Source organism: Phaenicophaeus curvirostris, chromosome 16, assembly GCF_032191515.1.
Source record: "Phaenicophaeus curvirostris isolate KB17595 chromosome 16, BPBGC_Pcur_1.0, whole genome shotgun sequence".
Classification (NCBI taxonomy): Eukaryota; Metazoa; Chordata; class Aves; order Cuculiformes; family Cuculidae; genus Phaenicophaeus; species Phaenicophaeus curvirostris.
The window spans coordinates 12730025-12747739 of record NC_091407.1 but is presented as its reverse complement, the minus strand read 5'-3'; the positions used below and the strand labels follow the sequence as shown (position 1 = coordinate 12747739).

The 17715-nt window shown below is 35.6% G+C and overlaps 1 protein-coding gene across 37 annotated transcripts in view; it reads left to right on the top strand.

The window, feature by feature from the left end:
- Positions 1-17715, top strand: part of RBFOX1 (RNA binding fox-1 homolog 1) — an 862353-nt gene that overhangs the window by 813656 nt on the left and 30982 nt on the right. For 31 of the 37 annotated variants that reach the window (XM_069870196.1, XM_069870205.1, XM_069870213.1 and 28 more), the window contains 2 exons: positions 2062-2194; positions 11293-11332. In XM_069870196.1, coding sequence (XP_069726297.1) covers positions 2062-2194; positions 11293-11332 — 173 coding nt within the window. The remainder of the gene's footprint in view (positions 1-2061; positions 2195-11292; positions 11333-17715) is intronic. The other 6 variants (XM_069870193.1, XM_069870195.1, XM_069870211.1 and 3 more) reach the window with 1 other exon arrangement.

Sequence of the window (17715 nt, the reverse complement as noted above, 5' to 3'; positions counted from 1 at the left end):
ATGTTGTAAGACTAGAGCTAGTGTGTAGTTACATATTTCTTTGAACATAGCTATCTACAACGTGGAGTGGTTTTGTAAACCCAGAGGTGATGTCCTTAAACTGTTTCTCTGCAGGAAAAGTGTTTGTTCAAACTTTTCAATCATATAAACTGTTTCTCTTATGGAAGTAACAGACATGATTATAGTTATGATAATTATATAGTTGTGACCATTTAAAATGTGTGTTGTGCTCATCAACTAATTTAAGCCAAGATGGGAAGTCTCCAGCACGTAGCATTCACAAATACATTCTCTGAGGTACAGAAATGAACAACGGTGCCGGAATGTTCAACCCTCATGTTATTTCTCATGCATTCTTAACTTCCATCTGTGAAATTTTGAGCATGGTACCTTTTGTTACTCTTGGTAGTATGGGGAGACTGTCTACTCTTGTCACTGGAACCACAGCATGGACTTTAGGTCTTTTTACTATGATGTTTGCTTCTCTCTTCTGTCCTCTGAAAATTATCTTTTATAATTTCATATGCACATTCAATGCAAGACTTATTTGGACAGGAAAGGGAGAAAAATTACATGGTTTGACAGGAGGTCATGATTCTAGCACTACTGTATTTATACTGTTCAATTTTCAGTGTTGTCACATATGCAAAAGTACTTACAGCATCTGAATTTCAAGTATATAATAAATACATATACATGTTTATTTGTCCCAAAAAATGCTTTCCGTTTCCAAAAATGCTTTTTTAAGCCTTCTTAAATGCAGTTCATAACAAAATCATTGAGAGTATATTGCCTTTGTAAGTTCATCATTCTGATTCTGGCACGCATACTTTCTTTACAGAAAGAAGAATAAAAATATGGTATTTGCACTTTTTAAAAGACTTTTAATTTATTTGTATTGCCATCAAGTTGGTTTAGGTTGTATCATAGACACATCAGTCTTTACAGAATTACAGTACAAGATTTTTGTGAGTGAGAAGGACCTAGCAAAGCCCAAAAGCCACAGAGTAAGGTAGTAATTGAGAAGTCACAATAATTACAGTATTTTCCTTCATATTTTCAGCCAGCAACATCTCCAAGTTGTCAATTTTTAATTTTCTTTTTCAAATTCAAGGCTTCTTTTAAAATTTAATGCTAAAATAGATGAAAGGCAAATGCAGATTAAACTAAATTCATATTTCAGACTTGAAAAACTGGTTTGTACATCATTACTTCCATTTGCTTGCTTTTTATTAGGGTTTGGTAAAGCAATATTTGTTTCTTTTATCCCTTTATTTGCATACTGAAAAATGTTTAACACAGTGAAGCACAACTTAAGTAACCTGAGTGCCAACAGAGCTGGATTTGATTTTCTCTATCTCACTTCTGAATTCTTTTAAAAAATACCTGTTTTAATGTTGGCCAGAAAGATATGATCTGAGGAGAAATGAAGTAATGAAGTATTGGTCAAAAAACTGGCAGAGAAAGTAAAATGGAGAGTTTCTTTTTTTTATTTTTCAGTTTAAAAGTTTATGAAGAGAGAAGTTTTACCTCCATTTTATGAAAAAGAACCTTTTAAGTAGTAAAGAACCCTTTAAGAAGTAAAGCTCTGTTCTGTTGGTAAAGTCACTGCCTAATTTAGATCCCTGGAGGTCACGTGGTCTAACATCTCATCTCCACTCCAAGCAGGGCTGAATTTTGAAGTTAGATACAGTAATGTAATGGAAATGTCTCTGGCATTATAAAGTTGAGCTTGAACTGGATGACTTGGACCTCAAGAGCCTTCTGATAGCAGTGCTGAGTGAAGCAATCAGCATTATTTTTATAGCGTCTTCTAAGGAAATCACACCTAGCTATGATACTGCCATCAAAATTCCTGGTTAGCTGTCTCCTGTTTGCATGCAAAGATTTTGTGTGAAAAGATGAGGCCTTTGGTTGAAATACTAATAATTTACTTATGATGACTCCCTCATCCACTTACAGGCAAGCTTCGATATAAGCGCAAACATGCTGCTACCTGACCCTTGTTTTAAAACGCTGGGTTGATCTGAACATGTTACATTTCCCTTCTTTTCTTCCCAGTGCCAGGATTTCCCTACCCTGCTGCAACTGCAGCTGCTGCTTACAGAGGTGCACATCTAAGAGGTCGAGGTCGCACGGTGTACAATACGTTTCGCGCAGCAGCCCCCCCTCCTCCAATTCCAGCCTACGGCGGGTAAGGAGATCAACCTCTTCTATCTATTAGCATGAATCTCCAAAGGCTACAAACTATTTGTGACTGTGGTGCATGCTGATCGTGTTCTACCACAGAAACCAGCGCAGCATGCAACCAATCCCAGTGCTGGAAGTGGTGCACCTTGCATGGAGTTTTGAAAAATGACTGTAATTTGTACTGCTATGGTTGGTGGCCTTAAGCGTTTCAGATGTCACATATTGTTATGTAAATGCTCTTAGAAATTGAATGCTTTGGAACAGAGAAATTGTTTCAGCTAAAGATATATTTTTGATGATTGCGAACAGCTGGTTATTAAGGAGGTTGGATCAAGTTAACTTCTTTTTCTTCAAATCAGCCACTGAAAGTTGTCTCTAAACCTGAAGGTTCAGCCATGTATTTTTATTTTTTTTTGCTTTTATCCTGGTTTGTTTAGTTTTTCTAGTTGACATCTATACCACAATAGAAATTTGGGATTTTTCTCTCAGTGTCACATGTTTCTCAATACATTAGTGTAATACATTAAGATAGCACTGTCAGTGCCCTACATTTACTAAAACCAAGTAGTAAACTAAGGACAGCAATTTATGGTAACAATTTCTAGAAACCCAGTAATCTTCTGTTATTTCAGAACATGTATGTCATTTTTTTGAGGTATATTTTTGAGGGAAAGAAGGAAGAAACATTTTTTTCCTGTCGCTCTGTAAATGCTGACACAGACGAGTTTGTATGCTGCATATGATATTTAGAAGCGCTAACAGTGTCAGAAGATTTTAAGCTATGAAGGTATCGGGAAGCTTAGCAGATCCTAGGCTAGAATAGTATTTTGTCATAAAATCTGAAGTAGATAAGTCACTACCTCTCTAGAGATCTTTCTGAGAAAGGGCCAGGAACTTTTTGCTGAAGTTTTTGAATGAAGGGGATCTCTCTCCCCACCCTCACTAAAATCTTGTTCAACACCTCATCTGCTCTCACTGTCGATATCCCCTTGTCAGGGAGCTCGCAGGACAAGATTTTGCTACGATTCTAGCCGTCTGCTTCATTATGGTACAAGATGCGTGCCCTTCACTAGTTCTTGCAGTTTCTTGTGAAGCCTTTATTCTATAAAGCCAAAAGACATATTCTGTTTCTAGACAGGTTTGCAGATCTTGTCAGTCAGACATTGAACTAAATTTTCAGGGATATTTAGGACATTTGGCCATTCCTTCTCATTGGGTAGTTATCGCCTCAGAGATAGGAGATATTCTAAGAATGAATATAAAAGTTATTCTAAAGAACCAGGTTACTTTGTAGAAGTGAATTCTATTTTTTATTATTTGCGTTTTGCATAGTTTAATAAGCAAACTAATATCAGTTTAATAAACAAAACAATTTTGTAACTACTGGAGGAAGACACCACGATTTTAGAGGATTGCCAGAGTTACATTTGAACAAGGATGGTGTCCCACCAGAGTTATCTGACTGTTGCCCAGGCTCTCCTTTAGAGTTAATCCAGATATATGCACTTGGCAATGGTGGGAACAAGTTTAGAATGTCCTACGCGAGCTGATTTACTTTCAGGTGCCTCAGCTACAAAATGGATACTGCATGTAGATAAAGTGGACTGTTTCCATCTCTCCTTAGCTTAAGAAGAAATTTGTGAACATCAAAAGAGTGCACAATCTGTATTGAGATAACATGGGTTATTACCAGTTTCATCATGTCACAAACATAATAACTCAGTTAAATAGAGAGTCATGCAGTAATACAAGAAAATATATGCCAGCTATTTGTGATACAGCTTTTGAATTTGACAAAACTGTTTGATTAGTATTAGCAAAATGCGTAAATACTTTCCAACCAGTAAGTAGCTTAAATTTACTTTAATTTAAGGGGCCACACGTGGGTGCTCTGTGTGTGTGTGTGTGTGTGTATTTGTTATAGAAACTTTTATAGTTTAGGTAGTACAGTGATGCAGCAGAACAAATTAAATTTCCTAGTGTAATACATATATATACTTGTGTAATTGTACTGCACACGTCCAGCATCCTTTGGTAGCAAGTCAGTTGTATAACCATTGTGAACTCCTGTTGTAAGTTAGTACAGACATTTTACACAGCCAACAGCGTTTCAGAACTGGGTTCTGAGAGGTCAGACCTCATGCATTCTTCTGCAGGATGGTTTGACAGTTGGGTTGGACAGATCTCACCTACTACCTTCATGACTGTTATTAAAGAGGGAGCCATGCATTGCATCAGTAAGAAGTCACATCTCATTGTTAGGATGCCTGTCAGATCTTGTGCTAGTAACTTCACTGATACAGTTGTACAGTTTGGAATTTCTTTTCAATGTTTTGTTCTGTGCTCACCCATCATGCACTCTGGCCTATCAAAGAAGCAAAAAGGAATTTTCATCAGAAAGAAGACCTTAATCAATGAAAATAAATTGTAAGAATGTGGGTTTTGGTCACAATGGGAGTAGGTGTCAAGGAAAGTTACAGAGATAATAAAGATATTACAGAGAATAAATAAACTTACTGAAGGGAGCAAACAACCTGGAAAATCCTTCGTTGATGGGAAAAAAATGAAAAAAAAGAAAAAGCCTTGAATGCTGTTTTGCAATTTATTTAGCAGCAGTTTCTCATTTTTCACTCAAGGAAGGAGCCCAGCCCTAGAGCCAAGCAAACAGTTTCGTACTAAAATATTTTCCATCATTAGAAAAAATGCATTTGTTTTGTATAATAACAGATGTGATTTTAATTATAAATTTATATTAAATTCCAGTGATGTTTTGTTAGAAAAATATTACTTTTCTTTTTAGAAAAGAACCCACATATAAGTGTAAAATATGAAGCTGAAGTTTGAAATTACCTTTCTCATTTTATTTTATTTTATTAGCCTTGGAAAGCTTATAACGTAAAATATAATACTTGATCTGAAATAATCTTCCTCACAGTTGTGTACATTACAAAGTTTTGGAATTGAAAATAAATCATTTTGCTTTGAATCTGGAAATCAACTGTAAAGCTAAGAACACGCATTTCTTAGACTAGTTTGACATGCTGCTCACTAGTGTTTATTTTAGCAGCACTGTCTCTGGAACAAAAGCCATCTTTCTGTTCCATCTCCCTTGAATCTGTAGTTGTTCCTGTTCACTGGTGTCCTGTTTGAGGCTCACTGTGACCTTTTCTTTGAAACTATTTATCAACAAAGTTAAGAAAAGGCAGTGCTTCCCAGGCTGTAAGGAAATCTAGAAGGTCTTATGGTCATTAGGCAAAATGAGTTGATTTGGTTCATATGAAAAGCTCTCTTCTGCTGTGCCTCACTGCTACTGGAAACGGCATATAGGTCTGAGTAAAATTGTTGAATATAGCCTAGTTTAAGGCCATTGTTTTCTTATAAATCAAGGAACAGCACACATGCTTTAATGCGCGTCACTTAGAAGTGAAATCTGTATTCATGAGATACGTAGCAGTACATAAATAATGAATGGCTCCTTTACTCATAAGTGAGGAATTTCACTAATTCCTTGAGATATCATTTTGTTTATTAGCTCATGGAAAATACTTCATTTTTAGCATCTGTGGCATCATTTCTAATACCTTGAAATACTACAATGTGCAGCTTATTCATAACTTGGTATGTATAATTTATTTATGTTCCATAAAAACCTACTGAAACTGAAATGAGGGAGTAAAGCTCCATTTGTGTGAGAAAACTGAATACTGAAATTTACAATGTAGAGATCTACATTGCATGGAGAGCTTAGCTTTAGACTGCATCACAGGAGGAAAAGAGGCAAAAGATATCTACATTGTATATGGCATGAGAGGTGCACAGTGATTGGAGCCTGTCAGCATGGGAGTATGTAGCTGTGGAGCTATGAGCTATTGCCTGCTTATCGCAGGACGCTCCCCAGGAACAAGATTGGTAACTTGGTTGAGGAGCAAAGCAGTTACTATTTTAGACTGATTAAAATTCTTCCATACCCTCTTAGGAGAGCTTCCATGTGGGAGGATTTGAGCTTACTGCTTCTCTGACCTGTCTTGCAGGCTTCTCTCTGGATACTAGATAGTGTTTTGTAGAAATTATTTTTTTAGAAGTTAATATAGATATATATATATCTCAATGTAAAAAGCAATGTCATCTTGGCTTGGCCTGTGTCTTTCTAGCACTATCTTTTTTATTGACACAGTGCCTACTAATAGTGTAAGAAATGTCCTAATAAAGCAGAAGCTACAAGCAAAGGTACTTTTATGATAGATTCTGCATGCAGTTGGTGGTACTTACGTTATTAAAAGAAAGGAGAGAGAAGCTTTTCTTTTAGTTCTTGGCATCCTACTGAAAGCAAGTGATCTGATTTTGATACCTGTTATTGACTTTGAACTCTGCAGCAAATAGATCAGTAATCTTGACAATAATTCACCGAATGTTAAAACATCACTAGCATGATGCTCCCCTTTTATTCTGCTGGCAAGAAAAGCCAACATCAATGTATATCTGGCCATGTAGCAGCAAAAACTAATGAGAAGCTCTTCTAGTCCAGTATCATTTACCACAAATTCTTCACAGGTTTAGTGTGTGATGACTCTGTCCTCACGTTTCCCCTCGACTCCTTCCAGTGCTGTCAAAGCTAACAGAGAAATAGCTTTCAATACATATTTTCACTTCTAGTGTCTTTCCTGGGAAAACAAAGGGTAGCAATATGCTTTTTTTTCTCTTTCAAAATTATGATAATAATAATAATAAAATCCCCTACCGTAAATAAAACTGTGATGTTGGGGAGGGTGGAGGAGAGTTGACACGGGCCATTCAGACACTGTTCACCTTCGTTAAAATAATTGTTCTGAAATGCTGCATTCTAACTGGTTCAAAATGAAAAAGAAGCTTTATTTTTCAACACCTCGTTCTGAATTTAAGAAAGAAGTGTAATTAACATAAGCTACAACATCTGCTATGGTGGTTATTTTTTTCTTTACAGTACATTTCTTTGGGTTCACAGCAACTTCCTCTTGCTTTGGACTCTGTGCTTTTAAATATGTGCAACTGTTAGAACAAAAATGTGTTTTGCCAGCACATAGTGATTTTTGTCTTCCAGCTTTTTTCTTTTCAGCAATGTCTTCAATTAATTTTCCAAAGTAGATAATATAACTTGTTTGTGGTGGAAAATGTTGAAACGGGAAAGACAAGAACCTGGAATTAGAGAACATTCTAAAAAATTGAAATAACTTTATACAAGAGTTTCAGTTGTGTATTTACAACAGTGAAAGTTGTGCTATTGGAGTGTTGAAAGGTGTTACTTTAATTCTTGGCCTTTAGCTTATTTTGAATAATGTTGTAGTTGCATGTCTTCTATTATTTGTTTCATGAAGGCTTCATATAAAAGGTGTTTATATTAAAGGTGATTTCCATGACTAAAACCAAGAAAATGTGTAAGGACAGCTGAGGACAGCCCTACCAGAAAACAGAGAACTTGTGTTTCTCTAGTGCTTTCTCTTAGTTGTGGTGGAGGTGAAGTAGCAAACTATAACCATGATTCCGATTGCAATGAATGAAATTGTGATTGCAATGCCTGTTTGTTGCAATGAATCAATCACTCCATGCACTTGATCTGCCTTAGGTTATTTATGTTGTCTTGTGCAGATTGTGTGTATGGCTGAGGGCCATATATACTCAGCTGTCTGAAGTTACTGAACTAAGGTTTGTGCAGTCAGGAACTGTCTCTCATGTCATTGATAGATTATTCAACCCAATCCTTTTGAAAGATGAGGATAGAAACATGATAATGAAGACAGATGTGGTCCTCCCAGGATATTATAAAGGTGGAATCTAAACTAGTAAAGTTTGTCTTAATATAGTTATAAAAAATGATTATAAGAGAGACAAAAATAAAGAAGATAAAACTGTGCAAAGCAGATGTATAATGGTAAGAAAACAGTTTTATATTTATAGAAAAATAATTTCAGGTAATTATTGCCACATATGATCTTATTTAGATGCACCTTTTCTTATTAAATCAAGATTTATGTCTTCTCTGTTTGTTTCTTAGCACTAGAAAATCATAAAATAGAACTCGATAAATCCCCTGAATTTGTTGTTCTTATTCCAGTGCCTCCAGGTAGCTCATTAACTTATCATCCATTCCTGGGTGAAGTAATTCAGATTTCAGTAACACAGCTACTTCCAGACCCTGTGTTGGTTTACAAGGAACTCAAGATTTATCTGTCTGCCCAGACAATTTTTTTACTAGGAAGAGTAAAAGAGTTGTGGTGAGATGGGGTCCCTGTATGGTGCATTCAGTCTTTTCCCATGGTTTGAGTCTTATCTGTTTTCTGCCTACAGCTTCAGAGGAAAGGGAATGATAAGCAAAGCAAATTACCCCTTGGAAAGTTGTATACTTAAGGAAAGTACAAGAGCAAAACACTGTCCTTCTGATGAGGAAAGCTGTTAGAAAATACATTTGACTCCACTGATAAGATTCAGTGATGGGAGTCCACAAATGGCGAGGACAGTGAATAGAGAAAATGTGCTCTGAAATATGTGAAAATGTAAAGTATTACTTTTCTTCAGATTTCAAAAGATGAAGAAAGTTTTATGTTTAACATCACTATCATACTAAAAGACCGTTTAGAAGAAATAAGATGAAGTCAACTGGCATCTCTTTTGTGCTTGTCCTGCTCGGGAACGTTACACTCATTTGCCTGTTTCTGTCACTTACCATGTTTAATGATGGAGTCCTGCATTCATGTCTTATTTTATTGTCGGGTACTTCTATTGGTATCATATTTATCAAGCATATTTTGAAACCAAAATAAGTCTCTGTGTGTATATGACTGAGCATTCTAAGTAAAAGGAAGGCCTAGGTGAATAAAGTAACCTATCCAGCTGCACTTGGGAGCTGAAAATCTATCAGCCTCTATTCATCTTGTGACATCTTCACAGTATAACCACAGATCACTGAGAGGAAGAAAAAATGTCCCCTTTCTGAGACATATTCTCCCAAAATCATTATTTTCTGAATAGCCATGTTAATAGTGGATAGCAGTATGTTTTCATTTACTTTGGTGGGTTGCCTTGGGCTGACTGCCTGACCCTCACCCAGGCGCTCTCTCATTTCCCCTCCTCAAGGTTACAGTGGGGAAAATGTAAGATGGAAAAGTTCTTGGGTTGCAATACAAATGGGGAGATTGCTTTCCAGTTTCCATAATAGGCAAAACAGATTTGACTTGAAAATTAATTTATTGCCTATTAAAAAGTGGTTGAGTGGCTAGAAACAAGTCCAGAACCTAACCGCTACCCCCAGCCCCAACCCATTCTCCTTTTCTCAGGCTCAACTTCACTCCTTCATTCCCAACTCCTCCACCTCTTCCCAGCACAAGTGATGCAGGGATATGAGGAATGGGGGTTGTGGTTGTGGGGCCTCCATCTTCAGTTAAATTTGTATCACTTGTATATAATTTCATAAAACCCCTTCCATGTTGTTCATGACTGTGTACTTCTACCTCACAATCATGTACAATGTTTTATTTCTTACATGCAAAGAGGGGTAAGAAAATTATATAATATTATAAAATAATCAGAATATCAAAACCAAAATGAAGGTAACTACAACATAAATAGCCGGCTCTCTGAACACTGCCACTGTAGCCAAGGTTTGGCATATTTTGCTCTGCAGACATAATAAATGGAAAAATACACGAGTAAAGGTCTGACCTTACTGAAGCGAATGACAGGCACTCCAATTTAAGTGGAGCCAAGTTTTCACACATTATTATTATTCCCTAGCAAACTTTTGTCATCAATGTGGTTTATGTGCATGTATGCATATTTATGATTTTCTCAAGCGATTCTGACTTAGACACAAACCAGCTCAGCCCTCTGGGTTTTGGTCATTGACCTCAGTAGATCAGTTATATTTCTTAAATGAAAATTCCTGTTGGAATTGCAAAACAGCTTAGGCCAGCAACATGGTAATAACTACTATTCCCAGATAATAGTATTTCCAAATTGAAAATATACTTTTTAAAACAAACAAACTATTGTGTGCTCTCATATTTAGCTCTCAAAACAGCTTGGGTTGACTCTGGTATTGGAAATGCCCACTTTAAGTTGCAGAACTGCCAAATGGATTTAAAATAGCAAGAGTTATGTTATGTGTGTAATTGATAGGTCACTGTTGTGTAGTTCCAGTTTTATTTTCTGTAATCATTTTAATCGTCTTTGTCATACTGTATGACTTACCCTGAAGGGTGAAGAATCTAAACTTTCAACTAGTTGCAGTGATGATTTGTCTTAGCTGAAACACATCAGTCTCTGCATAAACTGTTAAAAGCAACAAAATAACAGCACCTTTTTTTCAGATAAGCAGTAGTTTATCAAGCCAAAACTGTAGGGAAGCTCAGAGTTATTGGTATGTTCACCAGAGTTATAAAATGATAAATTGAGGAAGGTCAATACTTTTTTTTTACAATAATGCCATGATAGTCTTAACAGACCTGTTGTCACTACTGGAAATGTGTACCAAGCCAACAATGTGGTACCTATGAATGCTCTCATCTCTGTGTACATTGAGGTACTGAGATTTGACCCAATGGGTAGAATATAACCAGTATAATTATTTCACACATTGTTCTAATTTTTTGCGGTTTTTTTTGTTTTCCATCGAAGCAGTGTGACAACTACCACTTTATTTCAGAGGGTTAACATAATTGCAGGACAAGAAAGTAGTGATCCAAGAGGTAGCATTTTGTGAATGCATTAAAACTGATTGTAGGATTGGCCTTCTGAAAAATTATACAGGAAAAATACTGTCAATATGTGTTTTCTGAAAAAAAAAAAAGGTGAAAAATAAAACGCAAAGCCTCATCAAAAGTATTTTCCAATCCTGCCATGCTTTGATTCTCTTTGACTAAGCACTTGGCATACTTAATAAGATGTTGCATTCGGTACCGTTTCACTTCTGATGATCACTACCAACCTCCTTAACCAATGTGAAGAGTGCCTTCCTTCCCCCCTCCCTCTGTTCTTGTGATAAGACTAACCTCAGCTGTGCAGGGGTTGGTGGCATTTGCATGTGGAAATGCACTAATATGGATGTTTTTCTTTGTGTGTGCATCCTTGCAGTGTTGTATACCAGGATGGATTTTATGGTGCAGACATTTATGTAAGTATTCATTGATGTGCATGCTGTCCTTGTACATTACCAGAGTCATTCTTTTTACAAGTTCGCTGCCTAGCTTGACTCTGTTTTGTCTATTTACCATCCCTTGCCTGTCAGAAAGAATTGAGAAGAATATCTCTCACATTGGAAGACCTTTCTGTTCATTACATCTATCATTGTTCAGTGGGGCTGAATTAACTCTTCAATCAAATGCTGAATGAATGCAAAAAGATGTGGAAAATGTGTGTGTGTGGGAGGGGCGTCTCCCTTCAAAACTGAAATTCAAAGAAAAAAATAAAAACAAAGCAGAAACAGTCTTCTGCAACTCTCCAAAGACTAGTTTTTAAAAATCAAGACAAGCTGAGTGTTATTAATATATAAAGCATGAAAATTGTTTACGGAGACAGAGAGAGCGATTTCCCATATCCAGGCAACACTGGGTATACCTAAGTAGAGCTTAATCACAGAGTAAGTTTAAGATATAGCTATGTGTTGTCTGCAATCTAAGTAAACTTCCATCTGCTTTTTTTAAAATCCACTTATTTGAGTTTAAATGAAATGGGTAGAGACTGTTCATGATCTGAGAAGTGGTTATATTTGTTAGCAAGGATTTATAGCCCTGGATCCATCATTACTTTCTTTACTTCATTGGTCGTCAATTTCCTATTAAATATTTCTTCAAGTTTCTTACCAATACTGAAGTTTTTAACTTGAATGTGTGCAGAGGCTACTTGTGTCTGAATATGCAAGAGGTTTCAGGTGGATTTCACTCTTCTAAAATAACTAATTCTTATACCCTATGTGTAAATGTAAAATGTTTTACAGATATTGCAGTAACCTTTCACTCTTTGTAATTGTTTTGATAAAGTGATCTGGTCCTAAGTTACAGATATCACTTTTATTCCACCAGACAACTTTCTCTAACCTACTTGTACTTCTGTTGTACTGTCTCTGTTGAGATACAAAGAGACGGATGAGTTGAAATTGGTATGAATATTAGAAATTCAATAGGTAGTGCTAGAAAACTTGACTTGTATTCATGATTTGCAATTTTTAGTACTATTTCCAAGAGAAATGATTTTTTTTTTAGTAAGTTTTATATAAAGAAGGAAACCAATTTCAGTATATGGATGAAGTAGATTTTGGGTTTCTGACAGAGATAGAAAGAGGCTGATAGTTATCTGAAAATTCATTTTTGTAGATTAAAAATATGCTTAGAATAAATTAGCATGGATTAAAATTCACTCCCTGTGTAGTCTAGTGATGTTATCAGAATCATGTTTACAACGCAAGGCTTACTAAGGTGTAGTATACCGCTCTAATCTCATCTAAACACATTGCTGCTGAATTTTTGAGCTATATAGGATACATGGTACATTGTGGAATTTCTTCAAGTGTGGTTTCCAATTTTCACTCTTCAAACAGTCAAAGGAATGTGAAATCCATTTTGCTCAGTTTACCTACCTGAAAATCTGAAAGGCAAAAAGACATCATTCTCAGGATTACTTAATGTGATAATACAGGTGGGGACTAAATGTTAATGTAACTGTTCATAGTTTCAGAACCTGCTGCTCCTGAATACCAGGAATATCTCTTTAGATGATTGATAGCATTATATTTTTAGGTCTTACGCCTTCTCACAGACTTGAAAATGTTGTTTCCAAATAGAAAGTGATTTCATTGAGGAAGATACTGAAGAAAATAGTAATTTCTAGTGTAGCATCAGGGGAGTTTTGTCTGGAATAGCCATATGTATGAGAAATGGAATAACTATAGTGGTGCATTGGTTTTCACTCAGTTGCAGCCTTGTTTTTCTGATTGCATTTCTTAGTTCTCTTAATGCAGCAGAATGTTCACCTTTACAGCAATTGACAGAATTAAAACACTCTTCTGGAAGTTATTTTTTTTTATAACGTACAAAGCTCCTTATTTTATAATTATTTTTTCCTCACATTTGTCCTTTCTTGCATATAAAACATGTTGCAGAGGAGGGAGAGGGAGATAGAGTGAGAAGTGGCATAAATCAGAAGAAACCTTACAATACACAGAGTATTAGTTATTAGTGTATTAGTTTGCACCAGACCAAGTGATTTATCAAATCCCAACTGATTATAATATAGCTCTACTCAGCTTTTCATTTTAAGTGCAGAGCTGAAGCTTTGTGTAAGAACAAATGCTTTGTAGGGGAAAAATAAGAAAAAAACAGGAGAAAAACATTTTAACAGTATAGGTTTTAATAGTATATTGGAGAGAAAAGGAACTTTAAAAATACCTCAGAAAGCAAAACAAAAAGAACACAGTACTGAAAAGCCCGACTGCAAATATACTTTAACAAGTGTTATCCAAGTGAGTTTCATTCTGACATGGTTACATTGAGTACCAAGCGTAGTAGGGACCATGCTAATCTTTTTATAACCAGCTATCAATATAGCCTTTGATGGTTAGGTTTTGTGGAAAGGAAGGAGGAGAGACGACAAAAGATACTGGTTGGGTAAAAAGTGCAAGGTGAATCAAGAATTTGAAATAGCTGAAGTTGGTTAATACTAACCAGGAGAATAGAAGAGAATAGGAATATAAAAATAAGTGGAAAGTACAGTCTAAAATGAAAAATCAACATCCATGACTCTAGATGTAATATATTATATTCTCTATTTTATATGGTTCTATATGGAATGTAATAATGGTTCTAAAATAGCTGAGCTATTGAATTCCTTTTTAAATGTGCCTTTGATTAGGAAAAATAAAGGAGATGATTAAGAAGTAAGGAAGACCTTTTAAAATTAAGTATTGATTCACTAAGAGAAAAACTCATTAAAAGAGAATTAAGGTTGCCTGCCAGCAAATATAGAAGTTCCTAGATGAAGATTGACACCTGTGAAAATAAGAAAATACACTCCACAAAATGAAGCAAAAGAAGTAGCAGACACAGAAATATGCAGTTAGAATAATAGGTCACACTATTGCTCTGTTTTATCTAAAATGTGTTAAATTTTTTTACCATTGTGATAAAGAATGTTTTCAGAACATGTCAGTCTTCAGTCCACACCTGAAATGTGGGAAGGCTAAGAAATATGAGAAACTTCCAAACTCCATCACAAATAGAAAAGTGGAGAAAATAGTTTTCCAATAGCAAGAGAGACCCCAGGAGTTCCTTGGTTGTTCCTCCTACTGCTCTGTGTGCTGGAACACTCCATGATGCTTTCTTAAAAGTTCTGAGGTCTAGAGATAAAATGTATTTTCATCTCTCTGATCTTTATTTGTGGTATAAACAGTGCTTTAAAGAAAAAAAATACTAGATCAGTTCTGGTGGTTGTATTTGCTTGGAATTAATACCCATGATGTCATTCTGATGTATTACCAAGAGGTCAAAAAAGAAGTATAGGATGTAAAAATTGAGGAAAAATATTACTCAACATTCACATAGAATATTAAATATGATAGTAATAGGAAAAAACAACTCAAAAATGCTTATCATTTAGAGTCACTTAGTTTATTTGTATCTACAATAAACTCTATCAGTACATCCGAGATCAAGATTTAAAAACTAATTTAGGTATTTTAGGAGGAAGTGCACATATGCATACATGGTTTTTTAATCTATAGATGTGCGTTTATTTAACTTGTTTTTGTGGAAATTTTATTACTATGCATATACAGACTTGATTTAAAAAATCAGACACATTTGATTTTCTGTTCATTTCCATTTTGTCATAGCTCATCTAAAAATTCCATGATTTATTTCTAAAATTGATTAAGATTTCTCTTCAAAAATTTGCTACCAAACTTTGAATCCCTCTGCTCTTTTTCAATTTGCCCGAACCATAGAGATGGATAAGACATTGAAAGGAAAATTGTAATGAGTGGCTCTGGGGAATCTGTCTAAATTCCTTCCTTACATCTTTCTTTCCATCCTTCTTTCCGTACTCATTCAAATCATTACATTTCTGTTTCTTTATAGAGCAGTATTGCAAGAGCCTGTGTATGGCAATAAGTTACCACAGGTATGACATACTGTCTGATGGAACAAACTCATTATGCTGAATGTTAAATTTGAGAAAACATACTAATACTCAAATAATTATGTGAGAAAATGGATTCAGTGTGTTTAAATGGTAAGAATAGTCTACCAGCTGCATTTTCAAAATTCTATCCCAAAATCACAAATATTCTTCATATCCCATGAAATACAACAGTTAGTGTTGCAAGGATCCCGTTCTGTATTTTCTGTCGGTGAGATATATCTGTGTATTTGGACTGCAAACGTATTGAGTCTATACTTACTTTTTTAAGGCAACTTCAGCTGCTGTAATGTTGTGTTACTGTTGTTTTGGAAGTAGCAAATATGGGAGCACAGATAAGACAGTAGACTTTTTTTCATTATTTTAGCTTAATTTCAAAATATTAAAGCATAACAGTCACATACTTTCTTTGTACAGAGTGAGCTGGAGAAAAAAAGCATGCCTGAGACATTTCTGAAACATAGGAACTGAAAAACAGTATTTATTATTAGGCAATTATTACTTATTTTTCTTCTAAATATTTTATTTTGCAATATAGTCTAAGGCATGAAGATAAATATTTAATATGTTACTCAAGAGATGTACTTGTAGTGAATATTGTTAATATATTCTTTATTTACGATATCAGCCAGGTTCAAAAGGAGAGAAAAATCATAAGGTGGAACTTGGGATGAAAGGTTAGATTTCAGGGGACTGAATCAGATTCCCATCCTGACTCCCCCCAACATGAAGTGTATCCTCAAGTATTTTGTTGCAGCAATGATAAATCATCTGAAGTAAATTGAAGTAAAATGATAAGAAAAGTTAGTGCCACACCAAAACTGTAGAACACAAACCCCTTAAAAAGAATTTGCTTAAGAAAGTTTTTATATGTCATTATATGATAGCTTATGTTAAAAATATGAAATCGTAACATGGGCTGGCAGGGAACTATGATTTTCCTCATAACCAAATGCATCTTATATTTCTGCTCTCCTAAGAATTGAGGCAAATTCAATAACTTTGATCCCTTTTTATTTTTATTGCTTTAGACTCAGTCTTTCCATGATTCTCAGAAATATCATACTGGTGGTCAAATCTAAAGCATCTTAATAAAGTTCAGAATTGAACTTCATTGTTCAGCAGCAATTCTTTGATGAAAGCAAATCAAAACATAAGCGATAAAAGGAATGTAACTCATATTCAGGGAGCAAGAAAGGGTCCCTCTTCACAGACTGATCAATTTTTAATGATAGTTAAGAAAAGGAAAGAATAACAATCCTCACAGAGCCCACCATCTGCAGATTTAAGACCAGCAGCTATGCAAATAGCCGGTCTCATTTTTATCCAAGCAGGAACATCGAAACATTGATACTTCCAATGGTAGCCCAGTCTCAGTTCTGTGGTGAGAGTAGTTATGCGCATAGTTGGATCAAAATGAAGTGGCTCTCTCAGTTAAATATGGGGGTTTAGAAATGGACTACAGAGCAGGTGAAAGTCTCATACATGTGATGAACAGAATTACTGGCAGTCTGCTACACCTTTTCAGGACTCAGTCACGAATGCAAGTTTAATATCTTCTTTATACTTTTACCATTCATGATCCTTCATATCAGCCCCCGGGGGAAAAAAAAAAAAAGAAAATAATAGTTGCTATACTTAGCACTCAGAAAACAGAAGGGGAGATCTGATAAATTTGTATAATCTCTCACCTTTCTCCTTGTAGCAGAAGCCAGTGCAAGTGTGCAGCTTGCATTATCATCTCTCAGCCTCACAGTTAGCTGGCTCAGTTTGCACTTGGTGACATTATTTGACATCTGATTGCCTGTATGCACATACCTGCAAGCAATATGTGCCCATTATACATTTTTGACAGTAATAGCCTTCTATTGGCTTATAAAAATCAGATGATCTGAAATGAGAAAGTATTTCATCTCAATGCTTCTGTGCTTGCCCAGAGGAGCAGCTTGATGCCAAAGAGAGAGCACACAGAATGTTGCAAGCACCTGCCTTATTCCAGGGTTTGTGTGACACGATTGCTGCTGGTAGGGAGCTGACCAGAAGTGGGGAGGTAAATGTACCTTTCCCTGGGTGAGCACTTGAAAGAGGCAGGAAGAATGTTCCTCAAATACTCGTGACAGTTCAAAGCCCAGGGTGTCTAATGAACTGTCACTACATGCAAAATGTGTTTATTCTTAGGGTGATGTTGTGTTATCAGCTGAATGATTGATTTCCTGAACCAAACTGCTTCAAATCTTCAAACCAGCAAAGGTTTACACCTGTTAGAGATGAAAGTGGTTCTACCAAGCCAGGTAGTAAAGGGGGAAATAGCTTGTAAAAGTAGTTGAAATTACTTTTCTGAGAAAGAGTGAATTTTTATTTGTAATA